This window comes from Geospiza fortis, unplaced genomic scaffold (assembly GCF_000277835.1).
Source record: "Geospiza fortis unplaced genomic scaffold, GeoFor_1.0 scaffold1199, whole genome shotgun sequence".
NCBI lineage: Eukaryota > Metazoa > Chordata > Aves > Passeriformes > Thraupidae > Geospiza > Geospiza fortis.
The window spans coordinates 270,885-297,969 of record NW_005054552.1 but is presented as its reverse complement, the minus strand read 5'-3'; the positions used below and the strand labels follow the sequence as shown (position 1 = coordinate 297,969).

At 39.2% G+C, this 27,085-nt stretch overlaps 2 protein-coding genes across 2 annotated transcripts in view; one reads left to right on the top strand and one right to left on the bottom strand.

Moving 5' to 3' along the window:
- Window positions 1-5,366, top strand: part of FBN2 (fibrillin 2) — a 121,382-nt gene extending 116,016 nt beyond the window's left edge. The window contains exons 63-65 of the mRNA XM_031064055.1: window positions 1,283-1,514; window positions 2,130-2,286; window positions 3,539-5,366. Of these exons, the coding sequence (XP_030919915.1) occupies window positions 1,283-1,514; window positions 2,130-2,286; window positions 3,539-3,793 (644 nt within the window). The 3' untranslated portion in view covers window positions 3,794-5,366. The remainder of the gene's footprint in view (window positions 1-1,282; window positions 1,515-2,129; window positions 2,287-3,538) is intronic.
- A 12,079-nt stretch (window positions 5,367-17,445) lies between these two features.
- The window catches only part of SLC12A2 (solute carrier family 12 member 2), a 52,569-nt gene continuing 42,929 nt past the window's right edge, over window positions 17,446-27,085 (bottom strand). Inside the window, exons 21-27 of the mRNA XM_005429516.2 lie at window positions 26,425-26,472; window positions 24,836-24,958; window positions 24,565-24,676; window positions 24,005-24,091; window positions 22,025-22,160; window positions 21,277-21,344; window positions 17,446-20,542 (exon numbers count right to left, since the gene is read on the bottom strand). Of these exons, the coding sequence (XP_005429573.1) occupies window positions 20,407-20,542; window positions 21,277-21,344; window positions 22,025-22,160; window positions 24,005-24,091; window positions 24,565-24,676; window positions 24,836-24,958; window positions 26,425-26,472 (710 nt within the window). The 3' untranslated portion in view covers window positions 17,446-20,406. The remainder of the gene's footprint in view (window positions 20,543-21,276; window positions 21,345-22,024; window positions 22,161-24,004; window positions 24,092-24,564; window positions 24,677-24,835; window positions 24,959-26,424; window positions 26,473-27,085) is intronic.

Below are 27,085 nucleotides of genomic sequence, written 5' to 3'. Positions count from 1 at the left end.
AGGAAACAAGAAAACACACTCAGCCTTTTGAAACTCCCTGTGACAGTTAGCTTTCCTAGAAAGGTCTAAATTCTGACCTGTTTCTTCTGTGAAAAATCCCCATCATTGAATGTTCATTGAATTCCTGAAAGTATCAATGTAAATACCTCTGCTGAGGACAAAAAGCATTATAAAACCATGCCTGTCATAAGGTAAAAAAACCCCACCAAAAAAACCCACCAAAAAAAACACAAAAAAAACAAACAAAAAAGCATAAAAAACCATTAGCAATTTAAGAATGCTACAGAATAGCATCTAAAGCAAATGGTGAGAAAAAAAAAATCAACAAAACCGTTAAGGGTTTCCTTCTTCCAAAATACAGTCTTAAGGGCAGCATTAGTTGTTTGTGCAGGGAATGGGACAAATTAGGAAGCTCAGGAGTTCTGTTTAGATTTAGCTCGTTCAATCCATCACTTGAACTAAGCTGTATCATGTACAAAACAAAATGTGGGATTTTTTTGGTTAATATAAACCATACACAGAAACAATGTCATCCCATGCTGTTCACAAAGACCAATACAAAATATTTACCTTTTGATGTTTGCTTTCATCATTTTCTGTCAATGGTATCATAATCAGAACATGACTGTGAGCACTGTCATTTAGGCTAACTTTACTGTCCTGATTGTCTATATACAAATTAGTTTATTCTAACCATTTTAACACTGAGTAGCACACCAGCCAGTTTCTCTGAAGTCCCCATCACTGTGATCACTCCTGGCTTAACATTGCTCTTCAGCAAAGAGGGCAAAGGACTGGGAGAAGAGTGACAGAACCCACAATGAACATCTCCCACAAAACCCCAAACCAGCTGAAGTTTCTGTAAATCACAGTCCTCGAAAGAATCTCCCTCCAAGTGGCTGTGGGCAAGAATGGCAAAGCATTCACTAGTGGCCTTGGTGAGGAAAACTTGGTGAGGAAAACCTACAGGTTTTAGAGAAATACCTTTGTGAGAGAAATAAAATAACCAAGATTCTAGCTACCAAAACAACTTTCCATACCACAACATTCCTTTTTTTTTTTTGGCCTGAAACTGAATCAAGTCACACTGACTGGAGGTGTCATCTTTGCTGTATTTTAACACCCACAAGTGAAGATGACACTCCTTTTCTCTTTCAGAAACCAATTGCCTATGGGATGATGAGGTCAGGGATGCAGCAGAGCCCTGGGACTGATTTCTTAGGTTGCTGATCTGTTGTCTCTCAGACTAGAAAACACCAATATTTTTGTGTTTGCTTGCCAGATGAAAACGAATGCTCCAATCCTCACATGTGTGGTTCTGCTTCTTGCTACAACACCCTGGGGAGTTACAGGTGTGTGTGCCCATCAGGGTTCTCCTATGACCAGTTCTCCCATGCCTGCCACGATGTGAATGAGTGCTCCTCTGCCAAGAACCCCTGCAATTATGGCTGCTCCAACACTGAGGGTGGTTATCTCTGTGGCTGCCCGCCTGGCTATTACAGAGTTGGACAAGGGTGAGTTTCTCCGCACAGCTTTTCACCAAAGACGCATTCAGAAGATGCAGAGGTGCAAATTAAGGACAAGCTGCTAAGTCCTTTCTAGTTTCGGGCTAAGTATCCAGAAACTAGAAAAAAAAATAAAATGTCTGTGCATGCCACACGACATTAATTTTAAATGCAGCATATAAATAACCTTAAACAAGTTCTGCTTTCTCCCCCAGCATCAGCACATGAAGTCCTTCACAGGCCTGCTGAATGGAGATTGATAATGCATAAGGATAGGTACCATGTGTACTGAGATAATTAAGGGATTTAAGTATCACTTGTTAATCTAGAACATTAAACACAAATTAACATTGTTCTGGTACAGGGCAGGCTGGCTTTGTTTGGTTTCTCTGTAGAACTTTTCTCTGTAAATGAAAATTAGATCAGGCTAAAAGCCTTCAGCCAGCGTTTGCATTTCCCTCTGTAAGCCACTCTAGTGTGAGGGAAATTATTGCACAGCCCTCCTGCAGAGGAAAGGGCAAGGATGGGGATGCAGACATTGTGGCACAGATTACGCACACTCTGTTTAGCAGGGACAGCTCATAAAACTGCAAGGAGTGACTAAAACATGTTTTCATTCCACAGACACTGTGTCTCAGGGATGGGATTTAACAAAGGCCAGTACCTGCCAGTGGATGGAGATGCTGATGGAGAGAATGCTTTGTCCCCTGAAGTGTGTTATGAGTGCAAAATCAATGGCTACTCCAAAAAAGACAGCAGGAGGAAGAGAAGTGCTAACAATGTATGTACCGGGATTAAAAAAAAAAACACTGTAATGTTTCTTGAGGTATTTTCAGAGATAGGACACCAGTAGTGAATAGAGGAAATCTTTTAAACAGGTCGCATTCAAAAATCTCTTCTCTCCCCCTGCCTCACCTAGGTCCTGCTGGCAGTAATAATTTGACAATAAGAAACACAGCAACAGCTGTGAAAAGATGAAGTGTCTGAAGCTTGCAAAGATTCCTTTATAGTGTGACATGTGGTCTAATTCCTCAGATACATTCAGGGGAATAATTCTCCTTTAATTACAGAGACCTGGGGAATTGGACATGTCTACAGCATGTTCTACTGCCAGGAGGAGGTTGGACAGCATTTATGGTCTGGGACAGCTAAACAGATCTTGCAGAAGATCATTTTAGTCTTAGTGTCTGTTCGTAGTTGCTCATAGAGGTGGGGGATTAGACCTGGCTGATGGAAGTCCAATATTCACAGAATTAATGAAGTTTTTAGAGAATTACACATTTAATTTTTTTCTTGCTGCATTTTGTGGGCTTATAAAGGTAAGATACAGGAAATCATATCTAGTTTGTAATTGTTACATCTTGTTATTACACTTTTTAAATACCAATAACCTTTTCAGTTTCTAAAACTTTCTAGGCAGTAAAAGTGACATCCATAAATTATGTGAAAAAAGAAACATTTTTAATCACTGTCAAAATCTATGAGGTTCAAGTATTTAAAGGACTGCATTACTTGCTCCTGTCCTAAAATTTTCCTTATTTTCACTATGCTTTTTCAGTTGCTTTACATAGTGGTACACTATGGAATTTTCAGCAAAGGTGTCAGGGAATTTCCATGTAGTGTTGTGAAATGCATTTATCTGTTTTTTCTGTTGGTCATAAGAACATTATATTGTGTGTAAACACAGGTTTCTCCTTGTGGCGGTGCATTCCCCCCTCTCCCTTGCTAGGCTGTAGTGCAATCTGAGAAATCCTCATCTTGCCTCAGCCTTGAAAATTAAATCTGGCCTTTGCTGATACCCTGATGGTTTTTTAAGTGATCTCAAACACTTGCTCATAACACTCCTCTACATGGCCTCTTTGCAAGCATGAAGTTAAACAGGTTCTCAAAATCATCTGAAATCAGAGCCTTCAGAGGCTCTGCAAGGCCTGCTTGAGGCCTTTAGGCTTTATGGGCCCTGTCGCGGGGAATGGAGGCAGGAGCTGTTTAATTATCCTGACAATTCCTGCTCTAAACACTCTTCCCTCCTGCAGACTGAGCAGGTGAGCTGGGGGAGCCTGGACACGGAGAGTCCCCTGAAGGTGCGGGTGGCCATGTCCAGGCTGGGCAGCCGGGAGCCCATCCTGGAGCTGCTGCCGGCCCTCAGGCGCCGCGCGCGCTACATCACCAGCGTGGCCCTGCCCGAGGAGAAGGAGATGGAGCAGCTGGGGAGCAGCCATGAGGACGGCGGCCTGCGAGGGGAGAAGGGAGAGGCCCTCAGGCTGAGGCTGTGGGTGCGCCTCTATTAGCTGTGGTGCTCTTCTTCAGCCACTTCTTTTTGTGTCTACACACCCAAGAACATATTTCAAAGCAAATATGCTTTGGAAAAAATGTATTTTGGGGGAGGGAGGCAGAGGGGAAGAGCCCTTCCTTTCCATCCTGCCAAGACTGCAGAACCGCCCTTTCAGGAGGGCGACTTAAAACTCTGCCACTGCCAAAACTTCTATTTACAAGGGCAAATCATGGTTACTGTATCTTTTATATAACCTCGATTTAAAGTATATTTAAAAAGCTAAAGTTTAAGAAGTCATCATATGGCACTAAATGGCACAGATATGTGAGCTATTTTTTTTTTACCTGTTAGCAGTCTGTAACACTTTGGGTATTTTGCTATAATTCCTAATGAAAAAAAATTATAGAAGTTTATTTATTTTTAATGCAGTAATATATGGAGAAAATAACAAATTATGTAAACAAAAAGGGAAACTTGCTCATTTTTCTGTAGTTTTATAAATTTGAGCTATAACATTTTAGAGGTACTTTTGTAATCAAGGAAAAAAGTAGATTTGAAAGATGTTTTCTTTTCTACTTGGACCAGCATCCATACAGTTTATAAGTAATTCTAAAATATATCAGAGCTGAAAGATCAGTGTAGTAGGATATCCTGAAGTGGGAGATTGTAAACTGTTCACATAGTAGGATATTCTAAAGAATGAGAACTAAGAAAAAAAGGAGGGAAAAAAAGTCATAGAGGACAAGTATCACCATAAAAATCTCTGCAGAGATTGTATTTCACAGCAGCTCAGTGGGTTTGTGTTCTGAATCACCCACAAATGGTGCAGGAGGTACAAGCCCTGTAGCAAAATACCTGGACTGTTTTTAATCCCCTTGGAACTGCAGAAGCAAACTGTGCTGCCCCTCCCTCAGTGACCTCATGAGCCAAGACAGGCAGCCACTCCTCATGCTCTCAGAAAGGGTGCTCCACAAACTGGCATTAATTCCCACAGGCAGCTGAAGGAAATGTCTCTCAGAAGAGAATGCTTCACTCTGGTGCTGGCTCGAAACCAGCCCTGCATTTCCTGAGCCCTCAGTGCTGTGTCAGGACTGCCCCACCTGCAGACTCAGTTATTGCAGAGCAGGTGAGGAAAGTTATGTATTTGAAGTTTCATTTGTTAGAAGTCTCATTAATGCTGTAGTTATACACGCCTCATTTTATCATAGCTTGTTCTGTAAGAAGGATGATGGTACAGTGACTTGACTTTTAGTGTAGTGATTTTTTTGGTTTTGTTTTTCTTTTTACATTTTGTACTGTAATGTGTTAAGTGTATGTCTCAGTGGTGCTTTCTGTGGCAGCTGGTGCCTGTCACTGGCCATGCAACAGAATCTCACGTGTGAAAATAGCCAAAGCACGTCCAGGATTGTTCCAGTTGCATGTAGGTGCTGACCAAAGACTTTATACTAAGTTAAACTCAGTGATTTTTCTTCTCTTTTGTTGAGTTTGGGGATTTTGAAAAGAGAAGTTTTAAGAAAAAAAGCTTTCTCTTGAACATTTGTATCAGTAAGACAACACTTTTCTTGCAATAAAGCTTATTTTGGATTTTTTTTAGTTGTTCTTTTTTCCATTCAGAGTCAAACTGGTGATTGATTTAAAGCAATAGCCAATACTGGGGTCTGGAACCACATTTATTTGACGTTGCTTTCAGATATGGTTGTGCAAGTTTCAAAGGATTCAGAGCTGCTTCTGGGTAAAATAACTGACATTACAGAAATAAAGAGACCTCTAGGGGTCTGATAAATACATACAGCACTGACTTAAAGGCTTAACAACTGCAATAGGTGGTTTAGAAAAAGGCTTCTCTTGCTCCAAAATGGGAGTTTTCCAGGAAACCCTGCAGGAAAAGCCATCAGACTGCACACAGCAGAGAATTTTGTCCTTTGTTGTCAGACTCTCAGGAGAGGAGGTAACAGCAACACTCACCCGTGACTTCTCTGAGGCTACAAATTCTGGAGGATTTTCTTGCTACATGTGCTGTGCACACTTGTTACATTTTTGTAGCTTTAAAAAAAAACCAAAAAACTCATCAGATGGTTTCACCTGCATTAAGTAATCATACAGTAAGTACAAGGTACAAAAAAAGTGTTATCTCTTTTCTAGAAAGGCAGCATTACCACCAGAATTGGTAAATTCCACAAGGTAGTTATGCACAATCCCAGAAATGTCACTCCCAGCTTCAAATCCAGATGAAAAAATAACTAGAACTAAAAGAAAAAAATAATCCCAAGGAAGAAGACCAAAACCTCTTTGCCATCCAGCCTGTCACAGCATATATTTCTATACCCACTTGTCAAAATTCTACCTTTTTACAGTTTCTTTTTATGAGAAAGCTGACTGCACATGCACAGCCATGGTGTCACAGGAAGCTACAGAGCCCCCACATCTTTTCTTTAAAAGTAAAATGAAAATCTTGCTATTTAAGAGATCCTGCAGTATCCTGTGGCAACTGAAACCAGGATTTTAGTTACTACTTGTAAGATCTAAATTTGGCCTAGGCAGCAGGGACTTTAATTATAATTGTCCACACTTTGCAGTACAGACACAGGTTTTATTAACATCTTTTAGTCTAATTACCATCATAAATTAAAAGCAAATTATATTACTCACATAAATATGTGTGCTTTGCCATCTTTAATCCCTCAGTTGTATAAAAGGCTCTATTAGGCCCATACAATCACGGACTGTTGGCATAGCTAAGGCATTCTAGAAAGGGCTGAGGGATTCTTATATGGGATTTAATTACTGTGCTGCCTTGGGATTGGCAGTCACACCTGGGACAGAAGGCTGCAGATGGCAGCTGAAGGGTCCTTGTGCTAAACCTGGGGAAGAACCCGGGAGGGGCAGTGCACTGCAAAACTCAATACAGCAAAAATCTCACTGCCCTGACTGTGCTTCTTAATTCTTGCCACGTGTAATAAATTAGGATTACACACCTAAACTAAACTGAAGCTGCAGAACAGCCACGCCTTAAATCCAGGAAGAGGGCTGGGTTTATGAACTCCACTTTGAGGAGGTGGATACTCACACTTCATAAAGCAGGAGGTGATACTTTATGAAAAATCCCTTTGCCAGGATTTTTCCTCCTGCTTCAGCTTCTCCCTGTTTTGCTTCTCTGGAATGTGATTTGGAGAATTGTTTACCCAGCATGTGAATTGTTTTTAATTAATGACCAATCCCAGTCCAGCTGTGTTGGGACTCTGGTCAGTCACGAGTTGTTATTATTCATTTTTGTCTAGCCTTCTGATGTCTCCTTTCTCTTTCTTTAGTATAGTTTTAGTATATCATTTCTTTTAATATAATATAATACTATAAAATAATAAATCAGCCCTCTGAGAACTTGGAGTCAAATCCTCATCTCTCACCTCATCCTGGGGTGACAACACCACAACAGGAGGGAATGAAAACCTGAGAGGGAAGAACATTTCATACCTGAGATAAAATCCTTGGCCCCTGTTGTGGCTGTTCATAGGTTTGACACCAGATTCCTGTGGCAGAGATAGGAAATGAGTTCTTTGCTCCCACAGAATTGCAGAACTGGTGGAGGAGGTGGTTTCTCACACGTTCCAAGAAGCCAGCCCCATCTCGGCATGGGTGGTCACAGAGAGGTCTCACCTCTGTGTTTGGCCATGGTTTTAGCACCAGCTAAACCCTCCCGAGGCCTCCTCCCTGCCTGGGCTTGTCAAAAATGAGGTGGTTGCCCAAAACCTATGAAAATGTCAGGGAAAATACGACCCTCTCTAACACTGTCTTTTTTGTGTTAGCAAGTCAGGCCTGGCTTTATTCTCGGCCAGGGTTTGTGAGTGTGGTTGTCAGATTTTCAGCCTCCACACTGAGGCCTGATGCAAAGCTTTTCCACTCATTTATGCATTTCTTGCGAACACTGAAATGATTGTTGGTTCCAAATGACATGGTTCTCTTCATTAATCAGTGCTCTTTTCTCTGGTTATTGATTTTTCACTCTTCATGCTCATTTGGCCCACACTTTTAGTCCTTTTGTCATTTTTTCTCAGACAGGGAGTCACCAGCTTTTCAGGCTTCATCTCCTCTGTATCTTCTGGTTACTCCAACATCCTTGAAGCGCCATGAATTTAGAATCCCAGACGTCCAATCTTCAACACCATTTGGTTTTGTTTACTGAGTATCTTCAGGGTTAGTCAGTGATTTAATGATTGAAGTAACAATAAGAGTCTGTGAAGAAACCTGACTAGTGCTGGCTAAAAGTGGTCTCTGCTTACAATTAATTAAAGCAACTAATTAAAAATTAGTTAGGAAAGTAACAGCATTTCCATTTCCACTCCAAAAGCAGACCTCCAGACACAGAGAATTCCAGCAGGAGCTGCTCTTGGTGTGCCATCCCTTTGCTGCCTCAAAAAGCACTTGTTACACAAGCAGGAGTTTTTTGGTAAATTTTAAAATCCTGTGACAAGCAATGTTTTTACTTAAAGTAAATATGCAACGCTTTTCTGCATTTTTGTCCAATTCTGGTACTTCTGTATTGCTTATGTACTTATAGAAATATTTGGTACTTCTCTGCTTCAGCCTCTTGCATTTCCTGAACAATGTAGACTCAAAAACCCCTGTCAGCTGCCACTGAGATTTGCCCCTGGGCAAGATTACTAAGGAAAAAAAACAACATTCAAAACCAAAACAACACAAATATGCACATGGCTGGACAAACACTCCCTCTTCTCTGCAATGATGAGAAATGGGGAATTACTGTCACCACTACACCTGAAATCTGGGAATACTTGGGATTTTAGGCCAGATCATCAAACTAACAGCTGAAAATGAGCTTGTGATTGTGAATCCAAAGAATAAATATGCATTCAAGACAACAGGACCTGACCCCCAGTTTAATTATTTAGCAAAAAGAATTCTTTATGTACCTAAGTGAGGGAAATACAAAGGCCTCTTGGCATTCTGTAAAATAATTTTCCTATCTCCAGGCCTTGCTGTTCTTCATGTGGAGACAGCCCCACACGGGATGGGGAGGGGGAATATCAAACAACCATCTGACCTAGCATTCAGATTAACATCCAGTTTTTTGGAAAAAACATTAGCTTTAAGGTAAAAGTCAACATACAGAGCAACCATAACACCCAAAGGCACAAATTTCACCATTGCTCTGTCTGCTCCAGAAAAATCATCCAGCAGAAGGCTGAAAGGAACCGACTAAAAACTTACCAGTTCAATAGAAACCCTGCCAAGTAGTTCACCCACTAGGTTAAAAGGTAATGGAGCTGTTTTCCCCAAATCACATCCCATTTCTGAAAACCACAAATTCTTAAAGATCAGAAATAAAAGCAGTTTTTAGCATGTGAGGATGACATTTGAGAAGAACTGCTCCCACACGGCACTGGCAGGCACAAATGGGTCTGAGTCAGGTGTAAACATTTAACATCAACGAGGAAAAGTTGTGTGGTAAAAATACAACACACGTCTGGTGTGCTGTAATTGGGTAGGAAGCTGAGATCAAAATTTTGTGCACATATTTTTACCTGGGTGTATGCACAGCCAGAGAGAAGCAACGTCAAAAAGCAGTCACATCTGGTAATTCTGAGACAAACTGGCAAAATCCAGCAATTCCTCCCTCTTCCAAATGGGCTTTTAAACTTGTATAGGCTTCATATTTTATTCTTAATTTCTTACAACTAAGATTGGAATGTCTCCTGCTATTGAATCCAAGTTGCCCTCATTCCCAGGCCCTAGTTTTAGGGATAATCACAATCCTCAGCTCTAGAATGAAGTCTGCAATCCCACACCATTTGATAATCACACAGTTCCTTTTTCTGCCTCGTCTAAATTACTCATAAATTATCCAAACACTAGCTCAACAATTTCTGTGTCACAATTTTACATTTTGTACTGTGAAATGACAGCCAGTGCTTGGCTGGATGCCTTCTTTTCATGGCATTGTTTCAAGCACACAGCTGGGAGACTGAAAACCCATAGTTAAGAATGGAGATTGAGCTTGAAGTGCCTGTTGTTAAATCTATCAAGTGTCTCACAGAGCTTAGATCAGATACATTAAAACAAAAAAAAACCTAATTACAGTATTTTTAAGGCCAAACTCACTGCTGAGATACCTCAGCTCCCTGTCCCTCAGCTTGATCAGTAAAATTGATCACCAGACAGCTCTGCCAGCAGCACCCACACCTCTGAAAGTGCAGAGTGTTTCTCCACAGGCCTCTGAAATTTGTATAAAAACCCTTTCCTGAATCATTCATTGAATCCTTAGGCACAGCATTCAGGCTTTTTTTTTAATTTCAGCGTGCCTAAAACTTAGTGAAATCCCCACATTGTGTACTATTTTTGCACAGGGTGATGGTCTCAAATAGCTGCTCTTGAATTAGAGCTGAGATCCACGGGGATGGCTCCTGCTGTAGCTCATCTATTAATACCACCCCATGGAAAATACCAAGTGTACCAGACATGCCATTAATTAAACAAATGATTGAAATTCCTCTTCTCTCCTATCACATGATGCAAAGAAATGCTATTTCTAAGTGCTCCATCCACAGTCCCAAAACAGCTATTTTTTTGGCTAAACAGCAGCTGTCGGGGAACCCAAGTTCCGAAGCCAAGATGGAAGCAGAAGATTTATTCTGAAATAAATTTTATTGTTACAAGCAACTTCTCAGCTGCTGACAACACAGATGTAAATTTTATGAAGACACACACACACTTCAAAATATGAGAGTTTGTGGAATATGGAGCCAATCACAGATGTTTTTTTCCCTGATGGATGAACTGAGTTGCACCCAGCACTTCCTTAGCCCAAATCTCCTTTCCCATGGGAAGGAGCCACGCTTGGTGGAAGCAGCACTGAGCAGAACGTGATTAAATGGCCTGAGCTGGCTCCTGGGTTTGTGTTTGGAATTCCGGCTGCTCCTCTGTGTTCCCCAGCCTCCTCCAGTGAGAGGAAAACTGAGCTGCCCTTCCTCAGGACATGCACAGCCCAGAGGAAGGGCCCGAGGAAAACAAACCGCAGCAACCAAACCTTGAATGGAGCACAAGCAAAAAAAAAAAAAAAAAAAACAACCAAAAAAAACCCAAAAAAAAACAAAGGCATGAAAAGATTTTGTTTCCTTAAAGTTACATTCACCACCCACGAAAACACTGGTGCTGACAAGAGCAGGAAAAACCCAGCAAGTGATAGCATGAAAAGGGCATAAAAATATGGATATAACTTGGCATGCTCAATAAAAACAAACAAAACCACAAACAACAAACCTGTCCTTTGTGGAAAGCAGTGGTTTTTTTAAATGTTTCTGGAGTTCCAAGATGAGCACAGACAGAAAAGGAGGTCATGCCTATTTATCCACAGAACATTAAAAATGTTACAGCCACAGTGCCAGATCTGCCTTCTCCATTGTTCAGACAACACTTTCCAAGATGAATAAAATAGAATTTTTTTCTATACATGAGAAGAAATCACTCTTAATTGTCAAGTTCTTTGTCTCCAGACTAAATACTGAAAGTATTTATGTATCATATAAATACCTTTACTTGTGAAATAACCACCACCTTCCTAAGAAAGCTCCTTAGATTTGCTTTTGTTTAGTGTTGCTACTTAATTACTGAAAAAAACCTACTTATTTTCCTAATTTTTCACTTCCAGCCATGCAGTAGCATACAGAGAACTGTGCATTTAGGTGTAGAATGCAGTCTGCACCAAAGAAACTGGTTATGGAGGCAACCAAGAACAAATATGATAAACTGACACAGACAAAAACCACGATTTGTTAAAAATAAGAGGAAGCAGAATCTAGAATATGGCCCACACAAGCTGTCAAAACCCCAGATTTTCAGTGATCAAATATCAAGCATTCCATAACTAAATGGTTTATATTGAAAGAAAGAGACAAAAAAAAAAAAAACAGTGAGGAAAAAAAGGCAAAACACTTTAAGCCCTTCCATAGTACAAAGTGCTTAAAAAAAATACAATTAAGTATGCAGGGGAGGCATTTGTGCACCCTCCTTGTCCTGATGTGTTATTTCCTTACAGCACTTTTGATGTGCTCTCCAAAGCAAAGCTCAGAACCACAGGATCTCGTTCTCAGGGATTCATCTTTGCCAGTTCACTCCACCAGATCCTCTCACAGCTACTCTCATGGTAGATACATCAATTTCCATGACTCTCAGCTCCCAAGCTGAGACCTGAGATCTCTCCAGCAGTTCTGCAGGTGACTGTTCCTGTTCTATTCCTATTCCATTCCTTTCTGTTCTGACAGGAGGATTCGAGTGCCCCAGGACACACCTGAAATGTGTGTGCTCCCACAAGTGGGAGAGTGGACAAATTTCTCCTACATCTCTTAAGAGAAAGAAATATTTCTGTTTCTTAAAACAAGCCAACAAGCAGCCTCCTAGAAAACTGCAGCCTATCCCCCAAAAACTGCTGAAAGGGGCTCACCTGGGGGACAAACAGCACCAATTTCCAAAACCTGTCAGACAATGCAACCTGAGCAGCCTTTTACTGAAACCATCATGAAAATCTGAGATCTTAGGGGGAGCATTGTTATTCCTTCAAGCTGCACACACCACAGGCCAGTTCCAAAGGACTGCACATATATTTCAGTGAAGCCAGTGAAACCACACACACCTTTGCCTGCTTTTGTTTAGATTTGGGAATTATCTTCCCTTATGCTCAGGGACTGAAGGAACAAGCTGGTTTATGTATTTGATTTTTTTTCTTTATCAGAAACTATTAATTATCCCACAGGAATGTTTAAAGTAGATTACAAAGAGTAATTTTAAAGCGTTATTTTAAAGAAATGACAAAAAAAAAAGTTAGGTGTTTCCTTTAAAAGAAAGAGAAAGTATTATTATTTACAGCAAAACAAAATAAACAAAAAACAAACAAACTTAAAAAAAAACAAAACAAAACAAAAAAAAACCCACCCAAAGTAAAAAAAAAAAAAAATTATCCTTTAGGATGAAAGGAATTCCAAATCTACCACTAAGTTGTTTCCTGGCGTAAAATCTGCCATAGAATATGGTTAATTACTATCAGAACAATGACAAAACTACCAGCTCAGAGCTCACTGCCCTTTATTTGGAGACTGACTACATCCAGCCAAAGCTACAGCAGGAGAAGATTGGTTTTATTACTACCCTTGTTTAATCCTGGGAAAAGTGAAAACTTCTTGCCTGCGATGCATTTGGAGTGATGGCACACGGGTGCATTTGCAAAGACAGGCTCCAAACCCACAAATTAATGCTGGAATGTTTTGTGTCCCGGGCAGGATGGGTTTTCTGGAATGACTGGTGGGTTTGAGGGTTGGCCAACAGGATGGAAAAAGTGAGATCTGTGTTCTGGCTGGAGAGGGAATCGTAACCTTGCTCTTCCAAGTCTCAGCTGAGGATCAAACCTCACTTTTCTAGATCCATACAAACATGGCAAGAACATGAAAGCTACCCCTGAGCCCTGCAATACAATGAAAATAAAAATATCATGAATAAAGAGTGCTCAGTAAGGTTTGTCATGCATTTGCCAAAGGCTGAACTTTTTCCTCATAAATCCTGCCATGAGTTACTACTATTAATGCTGGAAGGGTACAGGAAGATTTTAATGAGAACAAAAACTCTTAATAACGTTCAATAAAATGAAATCTGCATGAGGTTAGCCAAAACCCCACGTGGAAGCCCACACCAGTGTGTGGTTAGCCTTGATTTCACCTGTTAATTCTGCAAATAGCTGTCCTTGCTTGACTCTGCTGTCTGCTCCTCTTGGCAGGCCCTGTGCTTTGGCCTGCCACGGTTTCCAGGTGCTTAAACTACAAGCCTGACTTTTGTGATGGCATTTTTGCACCTTATCAAGGGGTTTTGATTCAATTTTTCTTCAGCATGCTACCCATGAGGGAGGAGCTGCATTAAATCGCCCCCCGGGGTTTACAAAATAATTTTTTTGCACAGGTGTCCCACCCCTTACTTGATGTGCAATTATATTTAATACTACTGTAAATGTTGTTTTGTGCAATTGGTAACAGCAGTGCAGTGGAATTGTTCAAGAGTCCCCTGTAATTTGCAATGCTGTGGTTAAACCATCCAGGCAGACAGCTTGGTCTGAAAAAATGAGTAACCTCACAGGGAGGATATTTCAAGGCTAATCCCAGCTCTTTGATTTTCAGCCAGAGCCTGTGGAAATACTTTGCTCGTGACTGACTCTATGTTACCATCTGCTTTGCATAGACAAATTTAATTGCAGAGATGTTCCAAGATTTAGTAGCTGTAAAACTGTTCAACAGGGTGATAAAGTTCTTTTCAAGTTGACTTGAAAATGTGTCTTATGCTACACAATTCACTTTCCTTCAGTACTTTAAGCAGCCAGTGGTACCTGAATATTTCAGGGTGACACAAAGCATTTTCTTTTGTCCAGGTTTTTGGTTTTGGGGGTTTTTTTAGTAGTTGGAAGTGGCAGACAGTTGTCATTTGTTACTTATGAAGTAAAAAGCCCTATTGGAATGTCATGGATCACTCTGAAACCAAGATGGGAAGTGCCAGTGTGTTCTAGCATCTCTTCTCTCTCTGCCTGCAGCATTTCTCCTTCTGCTCTCTTAAGGTGAGCACAGCTGGAAAGAGCCACTGAGGAAAGCAAGGTTGGTAAAAAGGCTGTTTGAGCTCATCAGGCAGCTTCTGCTCAAAGGTACCTGCATCTCTCAGGAGCAAAACCACAGTATTTTTCCCAACAGGGCCTGGCAGAATTAACATTAAACTCTTCATCAATTGAGTCAAAATTATAAAAAAAAAAAAACAGAAAACAATGTTATTATGCCGATATTTGTTGTTAATTCAAAGTATCACTGACCAGGGTCTCTGTACAAATCACAAACGGGATGGGGCTGCTGTGGAACGTGCCTTGAGCTGTTTTATTTTCCAGCATCAGTCTCATTACATGGTTAAAGTTTTTTGACCAATCACACAAAGCAAAAGCACATTGACAGTAGTTCCATCCAACCACTGTAAGCACAGGTACCTTTGGTTAAACAATGTCTGCTTATTTCAAATACAATACCTGCTTGTGAGCCTTAAAACACAATGCACAGAGCTCCATTATTAAGCTTTAACCTTCCTAATATCTCACTAGATAAACTTTTCTGCAGCTTAGGGATTTATCCTAGACAAGTTTTAATACACAGACCATTGTTCTATTTGTCCTTGCTGTTGTACTTTTTACATAATTTTTCTGCTGACCAATCTCATGCCTGCTGCTTAGCTCCAATCACAGTTCCACTGTCTCCTGCCTTTTGCAGCTTTCCCAAAACCCTCTGATTCTGTGGATTCCCACACAAAGTACTAAGTTGTTTAAGGAATGAACCCAATGGAACAGGGCAGGAAGACTGCGTTTGACAGAGCAGCTTCAGGCTTTCCATGGAATGCTGAAAGGCAGTGGTGCCACCTGGTGATAGGATTTTAGTTGAAACTCCTAGAAATGGTACAGGACTAGGATTTCTCTCACTAAAAATGATGTTCTAATAGCAGGAGTTTTACTATCACTGTGCACAGATCTGAGGGGCTGCCAGGGGATGCACCTGGCCATGGAGCCTCATGCTGGAATTTTCTTTGGCTGCAGCTCAGCAGGGTCAGTTTTCCACAGATGCCAGGGAGCAGGATTGTGAGGAAAATCTCCCAGAGCCAGGGGCTACTGCCTTTAATTGCTGTCAGTGGGGGTGAGAGGGCTGTGAGGGCACAGGACAGGCTGCTTTACTTTTATTTTTACATCACTGTCAGCAAGGCAGAGCAGGCCGACATTTCCCTGCAGGCCTTCGCTGCTTTCCCTCTGTAGATTGCTCACTGCTGAGAGATCTTTAGGGGAAGGAATGTTGAAAAGTTTAATTTAACACAGCCTGACAGTTTAAATCCTCAGGGATTCCCTTTCCCCTGCTCCCTGTTGTGTTGTGAGGTGCAGTTAAAGCCAGCTGTGCAGGCAGGGTGCAGACAGGGTTCCTGGGGATGGAAAGCCAGTGTTTTCTGGAAGAGACAGCAGGCAGATCACAGGACAGACAAAGGAATTGCTCTGAGGTTCCTTCTGCTCTCAGATCAGTAAGGACGGGGGTAAAAGAGCCAGCACAGGCTCCCTTGGTGACTTCTGTTGGTGCAGCTGCCAGTGAGTCCAGAGGAGCCCCAAGGATGGAGCACAGTCCGTCAGCACCAGACGCTCCTCTGGGTGTAGGAAGCCTCCTGTACTGCAAGAAAAACATCTTCCCTGGGGCTGTTTGGAGAATGAAACATCCTCTCTGTTTGGAGAACTAAGCATCTTCCCTGCTGGTGCTTCACCATTTTCTCCTTCCCTCAAATCTTTGGATCAGCTCTCCTGTCCTAAAACCACAGGGAGCAGCCTCCATCAACTTTAAGTCAGAGTTAACTCTGGAAAGTTGCTCTGCTTTCCAGTTAACAAGGCAGAAAGGCAGAACAGCAGCAAGGATTTGAGGCGCTCCACTCGCTGCCCGTGTGGCTGCGCTGGCCTGAGGTGCGGCTCCCACCCCAGCTGAACACAAACCAGGTTCTGGGATTTACAGGGGTTTGTGTGAGAATTGTTAATGAGGCTGGTGAAGAACAAGCACCAGGGTGAGGGGTGTGCTGCTTCCCTGTTTTAACACAAAATCACAGCACTCATTCTCTGCAGTGTGAGCCTTCACTCTTCCGCAAAGTGATGCGGTTGACCTTGACCAAATCCTCATTTTTTACGTTCAAACGCATGCTCGAGGTCACTGAGGTATGAATTCAGCACAAGGCAATGTCATCACTCAGATCCACCTCTTCACGATGCTCCAAGCAAACAGAAGGATGTAGGACAAAGCTGCTACAAACCTTCTCCACCTCTTCACAGAATAAACCAGGGTGGAGCCAATGCCATGGGAGCTGGCAGGGAATTTTTAACAAGCTTTCCCTGCCCAGTGACCTCCAAACCTCACTCCTGAGGTTTAAACACGACTGACAATGGATATGCAGAAGAGCTCTGACTGTAGCAGGGATCAAATACCAAAACTGATGAGACTATGAATTTTTTCAGTGTTCTGTAAGAACTCACCCCTTCTTCATGCTTTTAAACTTCAAATTTTCAGTAATTCGTAGTGGAGTGTACTGAAGTTAGGGACCAACAAAGTTGCTTACAAAGCAACTTTGCAACAGTCTGAGAAGTTCTTATCCCAACACATTCCATGTCCCAGTGGACTTCTATTTTAATGGGAGAAAGAGGAGTTAAGAGAGTCCTTGTGTGTATTGAGGGACAAAATCAATTGGAGCAGATTTTCAGATACCACCACTGCAGCTGAGACACACCAGGGGCTGAGGACGGGTCTGTGCTGTCTGGCAAGCCATGGCAAATTTTACAAGGTTTTACAATTTTACATGGTTAATTTCTTATACAACAACTACTGTTTCTAGACCTTTGAGAGGCAAACATTCCTCCCCAAAAAACAACATGGTTTTAGTCTTATACCAGACACATGAGCTGCTTTAAGCTCCACTGGTCCTGTGCAAATTCCACTACAAAAGTAATTTTTAGATGGATGCAATAATCATATTCATGTCAGGAACCAAATTCAGCATTAACCTGTTGAACTATGAACATTATTCCCATCCCATTAAAAAAAAAGAAAAAAAAAGCTTTGTTAGACAAGAGAGTTGTATTGAATTCACTTCTTTTATTGCAGTGACATCCCCCTGGTACAAAGTATTAACTGCAATAATTACGTTAAAACATTAGAAAAGCATTTGTGTGGGACAGTTACAGTACAGTGTCAAATCTTACATCCTCAAGCCAAGTGGGCCACGACCCACTAACGCTCAGATCTTTTAAATTATTTTTAGTTGTTTTTTTTTAAATATGTAATGTCAGAAAAAAAGCATATAAAAAGAACGTATGTAAAAGGAAACCTAAATACAAGTGAACAAATAAATAATTGATTTTCACCAGCTATTATTGTCTTTCTAAACCCATACGAAGGAACCTAATCTATAAGAAGGTATGAATTGCCATGTGTAAGTGATTTAATTTTCCACTTAATTAATGATGATTGGAACGTAAGTAAAATTTGGCTTCAAAATCAAAGCAGGAGTTGGAGTGACTGCCACTAACTGACATCTGTTGCAGACAATTACCATTAACTGTTCAAATTAAGGTGAGCAAATAGTCTTGGACCTTGCCCTCATTCGTAGCATTAGTGGACTCCTGAGAGTGCATGTGAAAAAGCATCCTATGGTGTTTCACAGACATGACCTTAACTATCCCCATAATGCATATTTAGATATACTTTATATAATTTTATACACATATATGCATGTATACACACACTTCATTTGGTTTCTGTGTTGTGTTTACAGATCACAAGCAATGGTTTCCTGAATGGGCAAATAAACCTTTTTAAATAAGTGTACCTGTGCACGTTTTGTTTTTGTATTTTTTTTTAAGATAGCAGCACTAAGTCCATGCCATACTGTCCATCTGCTCAAAAGAATGTTACCCACAAAACAAGGAGAAACGTGGCAATGATTCCATATGCACAATGTGACCTTATCCCCTACAAAACACTGTAAAACCTGTGATATTTATGTTGGTAAGTTTGATCCACATCCCCTCACCTGGAAGGAAACATCACTCTGACCCCACACTGTCTGTCTTGTCTTACAATGTTTTATCATAACAAGCTGGGTTCATGCTGGCATCAGTTATCTCACACTTAGCAGCGAGACATGCATGTTTGTTTTTCTTTAGAAGTTTTGAGAAAGTGAAATGATTCCATAGTCTCAAATCCAATTGACAGAAACGGCAAAAATTAAAAAAAAAATTTAAAAAGAGGAAAAAAAAAGAAGGATTTTTAGCAGTTTACCAAGAACTTGACAACAGTGTACACTGCACAGTGTATTTTTATCTTTAATCACAAGAAGTTGAAGCTCTACCTTGCCACGCAATGATTATACTTTGTCCTTCAAAAGGAACAGTTACATTTCAATTTGATCCTGTATTTAGCAAAAACAAAACCAAAAAAAAACCTCAAACCAAACAAATGAATAACAAAAAAGAAAAAAAAAAGAAAAAAAAAAACCAAACCAACCAAAAAACCTTTTCTGTGCATCCTTAAATGAAAGTCACTCACCCACTGGTAAACTGATCCAGTAGCATGTCCAATGCTATTATCAAAAGCTTGTGAAATGTTTTTAGGCAATCCTTTCTATCCAAAAAAATATCAGGAATTTAAAAAACAGTTCACATTACTAACCTTTATACAAAGGCTCAAGTGAAATTTCTTTTGCAGGTGTTTGCAGTAGACTAAATTATGAAAGTTCCAAAATATACAATGAAAGGGCACACAAGACTGGCAGTTTCTTTATTGAACATAGAAAATGTATAAAGTAGGATGTATGGAATAGATCAAAATTGCTAGACGATAAAACCTGAGTATTATTTAATAAGACTTTAATTAATTTTCTGACAACTGAATGAATTGACCTAAAAACATCTCCCCTAAGAACTTAGTGGTCCGTTTAACCATTTGTTGAAAAATGCAAGAGAACTGCAGCTTTTACATTTCATACTGGATAGCACAATTCCACATAGTGTTTACTGTTTTCTGTTAGATAGCATCACATTGCTTATATTATCCCCATTCAAGCCTTAAGTCGAGTTTTGTTTCAAAAATAAGTTGAAAGTGACACTAAAACATAAGAGGCCAAGAACTAGGACAGGTCTTTTATTTTCTTCCAATTTGTGTTAAGGTAGGAAGCCTCAGCCAGCAAGATGAGCTTGATTTCACAGCAGAGCTAAGACTAAGAGGATACTGCCCTCTGCCAAGGTAGATAAAATCAGCTGTCTGTCTCAGACTACTGCCAAAGGAGCACACATTGTCAAATTTGAGAAAAAGGACCCTCTCTACAAGCAGAATTAGTTTTATTTTAACTGTTACAAAACTTAGTGGCAGTAACATCAAGGATTCGCTTTAGTTCAATTGACCTGCCCCAATTCTCACCTTTAAATCTAACAGATGCAATAATTAAAAAAACAAAACAAAAAACCAAAAAACAAAAAAAAACTTTCTGACGATAGAAAACATACAGTACTAAGAACTAATAGCTCAATGGAAGACTGAAAAGCAGCATTCATTTTTATTGTAATATGGAATAGACTAAAAACTAAAGGAAGTCTGATCGAAACTCTTAGTCGAAGGCAGATTTTGACATTCTATATAAATTTACAAAATAGGATGTATGGGTGAGATTTGGTTAATTTCAGAAGGCACCTCAAGGCTAAAAGGCTTTTATAAATCTATAATCCTTTCATTGATCAAAAATACAACATTTTATTGCTGCTATTCAAATAGCAAACAAAAAGCTCGTCTTGTTCTTCAGTCTAACAAGGAATCCTCCCCCATTAAGCAAGATTAAATTACAGAAAATATAGAATAAAACTGAAGATGTCACAACTTTTAGAAATACAGTGACTTTCCTTGTGTGCTTTCAAGTCAGTGAAATAGTGAAAGAAGAGTCACTTTTTGCCTTTGTGATGTTAATGAGCTGTAGACCACGGCAGTCACTCTCCCCTGGGCACTGCAGTACCATTCCATCACAGCTGTGCCACGGGCAGCACTCTTAGGAGTAGAAGGTGAGGACACTCTGATGATTCCCACGAACCAGCAGGATTGGTGGCAGATCTTTAGAGAGGACTTCCAGCCAGGCCATGTACAGTGCACTGGAAACTGCCCCTTTCCGTGCCACTGGCAAGCTCCTGCAAGGCACAAGGGAAACAACTTTCACTGAGCAGAAACACCCGGCCAGCTACAAGTCAGACTGTAATAAATATGACAGATGATTCTACCAAAATCTAAATGTTAACTCAAATTTCCTAATATTTTTAATTTTAATTTTTACCCTCCTTAGAATTAATGAAAGTTTGTATCTGAAACATCACAGGCACTTACATCTATTTTCCCCTCACTTCTGGCCTGTTAACACCATTTAATATTCAGGCAGCTTCATGCAGAACCCTCCTAAGCTGAGGACATTTTACTTATCCTCAGCATTTTAAAATATGGCAGTAAGAAATCTACAACCTACAAAAAAATCTGCCTCTTGCTTGTTCACACCCAAAGTAATCCCCCAAAAATCTGTGAGCAAGATAATGACTTAATTTTATCTAGAGAGATCCTCCAGAAAAGGAAATCAAAGGAAGCACTTGAGAAAGAGGGGAGTAACTGCACACAGGATTAGAAAGAATGTGAGAATCCTGAGCTGCACCCCAAATGTGGAGGTGATCAACTAAAGCTGGATGATCAACAATAAAAAGGCACCTTTTTCTTCAGCAGAATGGTGGCTCCATACTTCTAATAAATAAATAAATACAGTCAGGACTGCAATCTTGAACATGCCAAGGCAAAGACCTGTTCCTGATCTGTATTTCTATTTTGAATTACAGCTCCATATCAATTCAGGTAGCACCACAAGTTAAAATAATTTACTTACATGACAATTATGTTAGCTGTACTTGAATGTTCTTTCAGCAACTCGTTTAACCTGATCTGTCGGTAAGTCTGTAAATAAAATCAAACTTGTTAGGAACAGCTTTTGTTTAAAAACTACAAAAAATTCTTTAAAAAAATAAAGAAAGGGAAAACACTATCACCAACTGGAATGAAATAAAAAGCAGATACTTCCAATCTCAGTGTGGAAACTCCTCATTATCAAAAAACCTATGGTTGTAAGGTTGGGAAAAAAGCAAGCAGCAAGCTCAGAATGTGCAAGTCAGCCAAGTGCTACCCTATTACAGGATGCTATTTATTTTCTCATGCAAAGAAATGCCTGAGAAGAAATATTTTGTGTCTCTGTGCTGCACAATAGCTTGGGAAAGATGTCAAACCTTCAACTGCTCCTCTGCACCACAAAGCGTTGCTTGGTTTTAGCAGTGTTTTTTTAAAAATAATAATTATTAGCTTGATTAAAATAAAAAAATTACAAACATCTGGCTATAGATGAAATTATTCCGAACTAAATGCTGAAATACTGTAGGAGAGCAGTCTGGCCCTGCTCATACTCAAATACAGAACCTTTCTGCTTTTGTGAGCCATGGTTTTAGGTGCTACTTTTTATTTGCTATTCATAAAAAAACTGCTATGTAAGAGAGAGAATAACAGGAATTAACTCATTGTTATCACAACCACAAATGAAGTAGAAGGAAGTTTTAACTGATGTAACATTCTAAAAAAGCCAGAACCTTTGTTTTGTAAAGCTCAAGCTCATTATCTGTTATCCTCCATGGTTCATCCTCCTTCATTTTATCTGCAACTTCTTGTTCTTTATCATCCTCATGAAGTCGGAAGGGCTCTATCATTTCCTCAAAAGCTGCAATACTGGAAGGATCAAATGAGCAAAAATTAGAGCAGATAGGAGTCTTCACATCAAAAATTACTTTCACAGTGTCAGAAATTAAGTTTTATTGCAATGGAAAGATGATCTGAAGTTCTCTTCCCCTGCCTGTTGCAGTTAGAACATCCAATCAGCTTTTTGCACGCGCAGATGTTGTGATTCAGCAAACAATTCCCCATACAATTAAAAGGTTTACTCAGTTCAGAAATTCACCTCTAATTTTAAAAGCTCAACAGTACCATCCTTATATAAGGGACAATATCTAGGAGCACATTCTTCAGAACTAACTTTGAAGGAGGAGGAATTTACATGTTCCAGTAAAAATCAGCTATCAGGTCTCATGCCATTGCTGTTTGGATTCTGGCTTTGATCTTTTTGCTTTGTTTCTTTTATCTCTTTCCAGTACAGTCCAAGAGCCACATTCAAACGAAAAAACACAGATATCTAACTTAGTCTTCCTGCTGCACTTGTAAGAATAGGAATACTTTGGATTTATGAGGACTTTAGAGCAAGAATTTCAGAATAAAACCTCCTGAAGATCAAGGAGGAATTAATTTCTGCTGGAAACCCACCTTACCCAACTTTTTAACCTACATTTCCTCCAGGAAATGCCCACATCACAAACAAAACATTTTTATATCTACTCTTGGTGGTCTTTACTGTACAATGACTTCATCTTAATCCAAAGAAAGAAAACAAATGTGATCTGTTATTCTTTGGCTGAGCAAAAAGCAGATCTAATAATAAAAACATTATTATACAGCACAGCACCTGTTGAAAATTAATCTTCCTCCACTTGGTTCCCAGCCGTTGTTAATAGCTAAATGGCATTTAGGAATATTCTGGATATGTTGTGGGGATGTATCCACAGAGACAGAAAGAAAAATGCTTTCAGAAGTAATCCATGGATCACTTCTAACAAACAAAAATAACTCCACATGATTCCAGGATCTCAGCTCTGATGCATAGATGGGTGCTCCTCCATCAGAGTTTACACCTTTCACAGCAGCAGGCTCCTGGAAACTGCACATCCAAAAGCACCAGAGTGCCAGAAATACTTTGTTTCCCTTTGTTTTAGTTGCTCAATGTATTCTATACACTTAAGAAAAAACTACAAAGAAGGGTACAACAGAACTCACATTAACTTTAGCATTTAGCCAAGTTCTAAAATAACACTTCCCAATTTCCATGGTGTATCAAGACTTTCAGATAAATGCATGCCCAAATAAAAGATATTTTTACAACTTCAGCATACTCAAGAAGGCCTGAAGGGAAAGGAGGATGATGGCAAAGGAGGGTATTTTTAGATCATACACATTCTGTTCTAAATTTGTGCTGAAAGCCATCTACAATTAATGCTTTTTTGAACTTGAAAGTAAGAAATATCATATGTATGATCATTACTGTATACGCTGAAAGTCCAAGCAAGTTAAAAAATGAAAAGGAAAAAAAAAGAAAAACCCAAATCAGGCTATTTCAAGACCAGGCTTTGTTACACTAAACTAAAACATTATGAGATTCAGATCATTTAAATTTTGGTGAACATCTCTCTTAAAAAAGATTGCTCCAGACAATTCAGGTTTGTTTTTTTTTACAAAACTTAATTTTTCTGAATTTATTATTACAATCTAAGGGCCAGAGATTTAAAAAATAAAGATTTCTATATTCTTGGACATGGGAGTTACTGTTAATTAATTTCCCACATTTTTGTGAAACCCTGATTAACAAAGGCTCCTCTGTAGCATAACATATGTAGGAAAGAATGAAGTGTTCCAAATTAAAGAAATCACAAATTCAATGAACACACAAGATGTGTTTTGAGACTTACTTCTCTTTCTTTGGCTTAGTATTAATATCCCCAAGGACCATAATATCTGAGAAGTCTATCCGAAATTTGCTGAGCAAAGTGGCCATCCTGCATCAGAAAAACAAGCTTTTATACATGATCATAATTTTAATTATTTCACAGGTTAAACAGACAGTTGTTTGGTAATAAAAACCATTGGTTTAAGAACCAAAAAAAAAAAGCATCTTAAATGCAACAAGGACAAAAATCAAACTGACTTGGCATAAGATTATAAATCAACAACATGCTTTGGAAAAAAAAAACCCAAATAATTTTATGGCTTTAAAATAAGAGAAGAGCTCTCTCTTGAAGATAATCTCAGAAAATATTTGGAAATAGTGTCAATAATATTGCAGAAAAATTAGTTTGAGGTAAGTCATCCAAAAACAATCTGGGGGACACAAAACCTTTTCAGAAAGGCAACAGAATACGATCACATCTCCAGCAAAGAACAACTGAAATAAACCAAGTAGGAAGAGAAATAATCCAATGTGTAATGTGCTGCACTAGCATTTGAAATGGAATTTTTAAGGCAAACTTACGCTCTTCTGTCATGATCAATCCTGTTTATTTTTCCACCAATGAACACCCTGATCTTGCAGTCCTTCCACTTCTTCTTGGTTGTGATAAGGTAAGGAATCAACAGTGTCAAACCTGTGTTTTGAACAGAATTTCAGACAAATTTAGAAAACTGTATTTTGTTACACAGATTTTATATGAACTGATTGACAGATATCTATTAACAACTAATCCAGAATTACTCCAGTATTTTTTAATCAGCATTTAAAGGTTTTAAATGATAAAACGCATTACCTCCATCATCAAAGAGCCACCAGACATCAATATTACTCTTCCCTTGTTTCTTCTGGAACTGAGAACTGGCATCAAGAAGTCTTTGGTCAGTCACATTTAAAGGAGAGGAGGAGCTCTTTGAATCTGGAAAAGACATATGGTGAAATTTTGGTTTTGAAGTGCTTTGCTTAATCGATTTGAAAATCATCAAATGCAACTCTTAACATTTTGTGATATACCTACTTTTAAATTAAAATTTTCCTTTACACCCCCCAACCCAACTCCAAATTTTGATGGATTGGATATAAACTGAACTGGCTGTATTTAGGGGCGTCTAGAGACTCAATTTCAGCAGCTTTTAGCAGGCATCTGAGAAATAAAGGATGTGTGAGGTCTCCATGCAGACTCCTGCCTGGACAATTTAATTAACTTTGTTCCAGAGCTTTAGGCCACACACTCTACCTCTTGCAAATGACAGAACTTCCCTAAAAATACGCAGGTAACTGATTTTATAAGTAAATGTCTTGTCCTAAGTAATTCTCTCCTTAAATCCAGATTTCTTTAAGCATGTGGTAAAATTAAAAGCTATTTATGCATATTGGGCCCTTTTGCAAAAAGTACTGTTTTGCATAACAAAGTTACTTGATTTACTGAGATCAAGACAATAATAGCATTTTCAGTTAGAATAATACAGATCCCATTTTTGAACTGCAGGAAAAAATCCCTGACCTCTCTCTCTTAATTAAATCCTCAGTCTGAGCAAGAGCCAGGAGTCTGACATTTGTCTCTGTCCTTATTTTATTAGGAATTTTTTAAATTTAGAGCACATCTGTGACTGATTTACATTAATATACTACTTTATTGCATACTGGGACTTCTTCCAAACTGCCATCTTGTGCTTCAAGATATAATCTCTCTGTCCATTATTACAACACAAAAGCCCCTAGCTGCTGAAATTACGAAGACAATGTCAAAACAGCTCAGATGAACTGCAGTTAAGGCAAAAATACCTGATTAACTCAGAACAAGTTAGTGAAAACTGCTCAGATAATTTCTCAAAATGCTGATTTGAAAGAATACTTTGCATTATTTCAACATGTTCACCTCACTGGGTAGGTGTACTAAGCCTTGGTTTTGAGGATATTGAACTATTTGCAAATAACAGAGCAACAACCATGACTATGGAAGGTACACTGAATAAAGTGAGGGCACTTCCACTGCACCATCAGTTGCTGTCTCCTGAACCAAGCAAGGACCCAGACAGACACCTGAGACACAGAACTGAGAAAGCAGAAAGGTCATGAATACATTTCAAGTGTTACTTCACCAAAAGAGATTTTTCTTTTTTTTTTTTTTTAATTCCTACACTTATGCACAATCCTTTCTCAGTAGCAACCTCTTCTAGGCATTTCCACAATTTTGCTTTTTTTTTTCCACAGCCTAGTCCCTAAGGATGAAGCACATCCTAAAGCAGGTATGAAGAAAGAAATAAGCATTGCATGGTTGGTATTTTCCCCTCTGGTACTTAGGTGTAGAATGAATTACAAAAGGAAAACTAAAATCAACAATGTGAAAGAATGATTTAACACAAAAAGATGGAAAATGCCTGCCTTTATTCAACAGTGGCTGTGTTGGAGTCTTTCCATCCTCATCCTCCTCTGGAAGGTTTTTAAAGATACAAAATAAAAAGGTTAATTTCCTTTGTGATATTAATGAACACAATACAAATGTAAATTTAAAAAAAAATAGAAAGTAAAGACGTGAAATGAAGCAGGGTTTTTTTGCACAGAGAAAAGCACACAAATGCAGTCTACCAAATTCTAAGATTCATTTCTACTTCAAAAAAACTATATATACCTCCACTACCCACCTAATTATTAAGGCTTTTGCTTTGTAAGAAAATAATAAAGTTGTTTATTGTCATATCAAAGTATCTTGAATGATTTGTATCTGTTAATATGCACATAATATTCTAGCCTGAGATTAAAAAACCTGCATAAATTTAGCAGCCTTCCCATCTCTTGTAAGATGTGGAGCACAATCCTCAAGCACTTTTGACTGTCTCTCACACTCAGTTACAAAAAAAAATCTATTTTAAGTCATTGCCTACCACCTGGTTTATTTAGGGGACTTGAAACAAATATTTATTCTACATACTGGTAAGATCTGGCACAAAGTACTTAAGAGATTAGGCATCAACATCTATAAATGCATAACTCTTCTTATTCCACACACCAAAAAATCCCCTAAATAATCCCTGGGCAAAGAGAG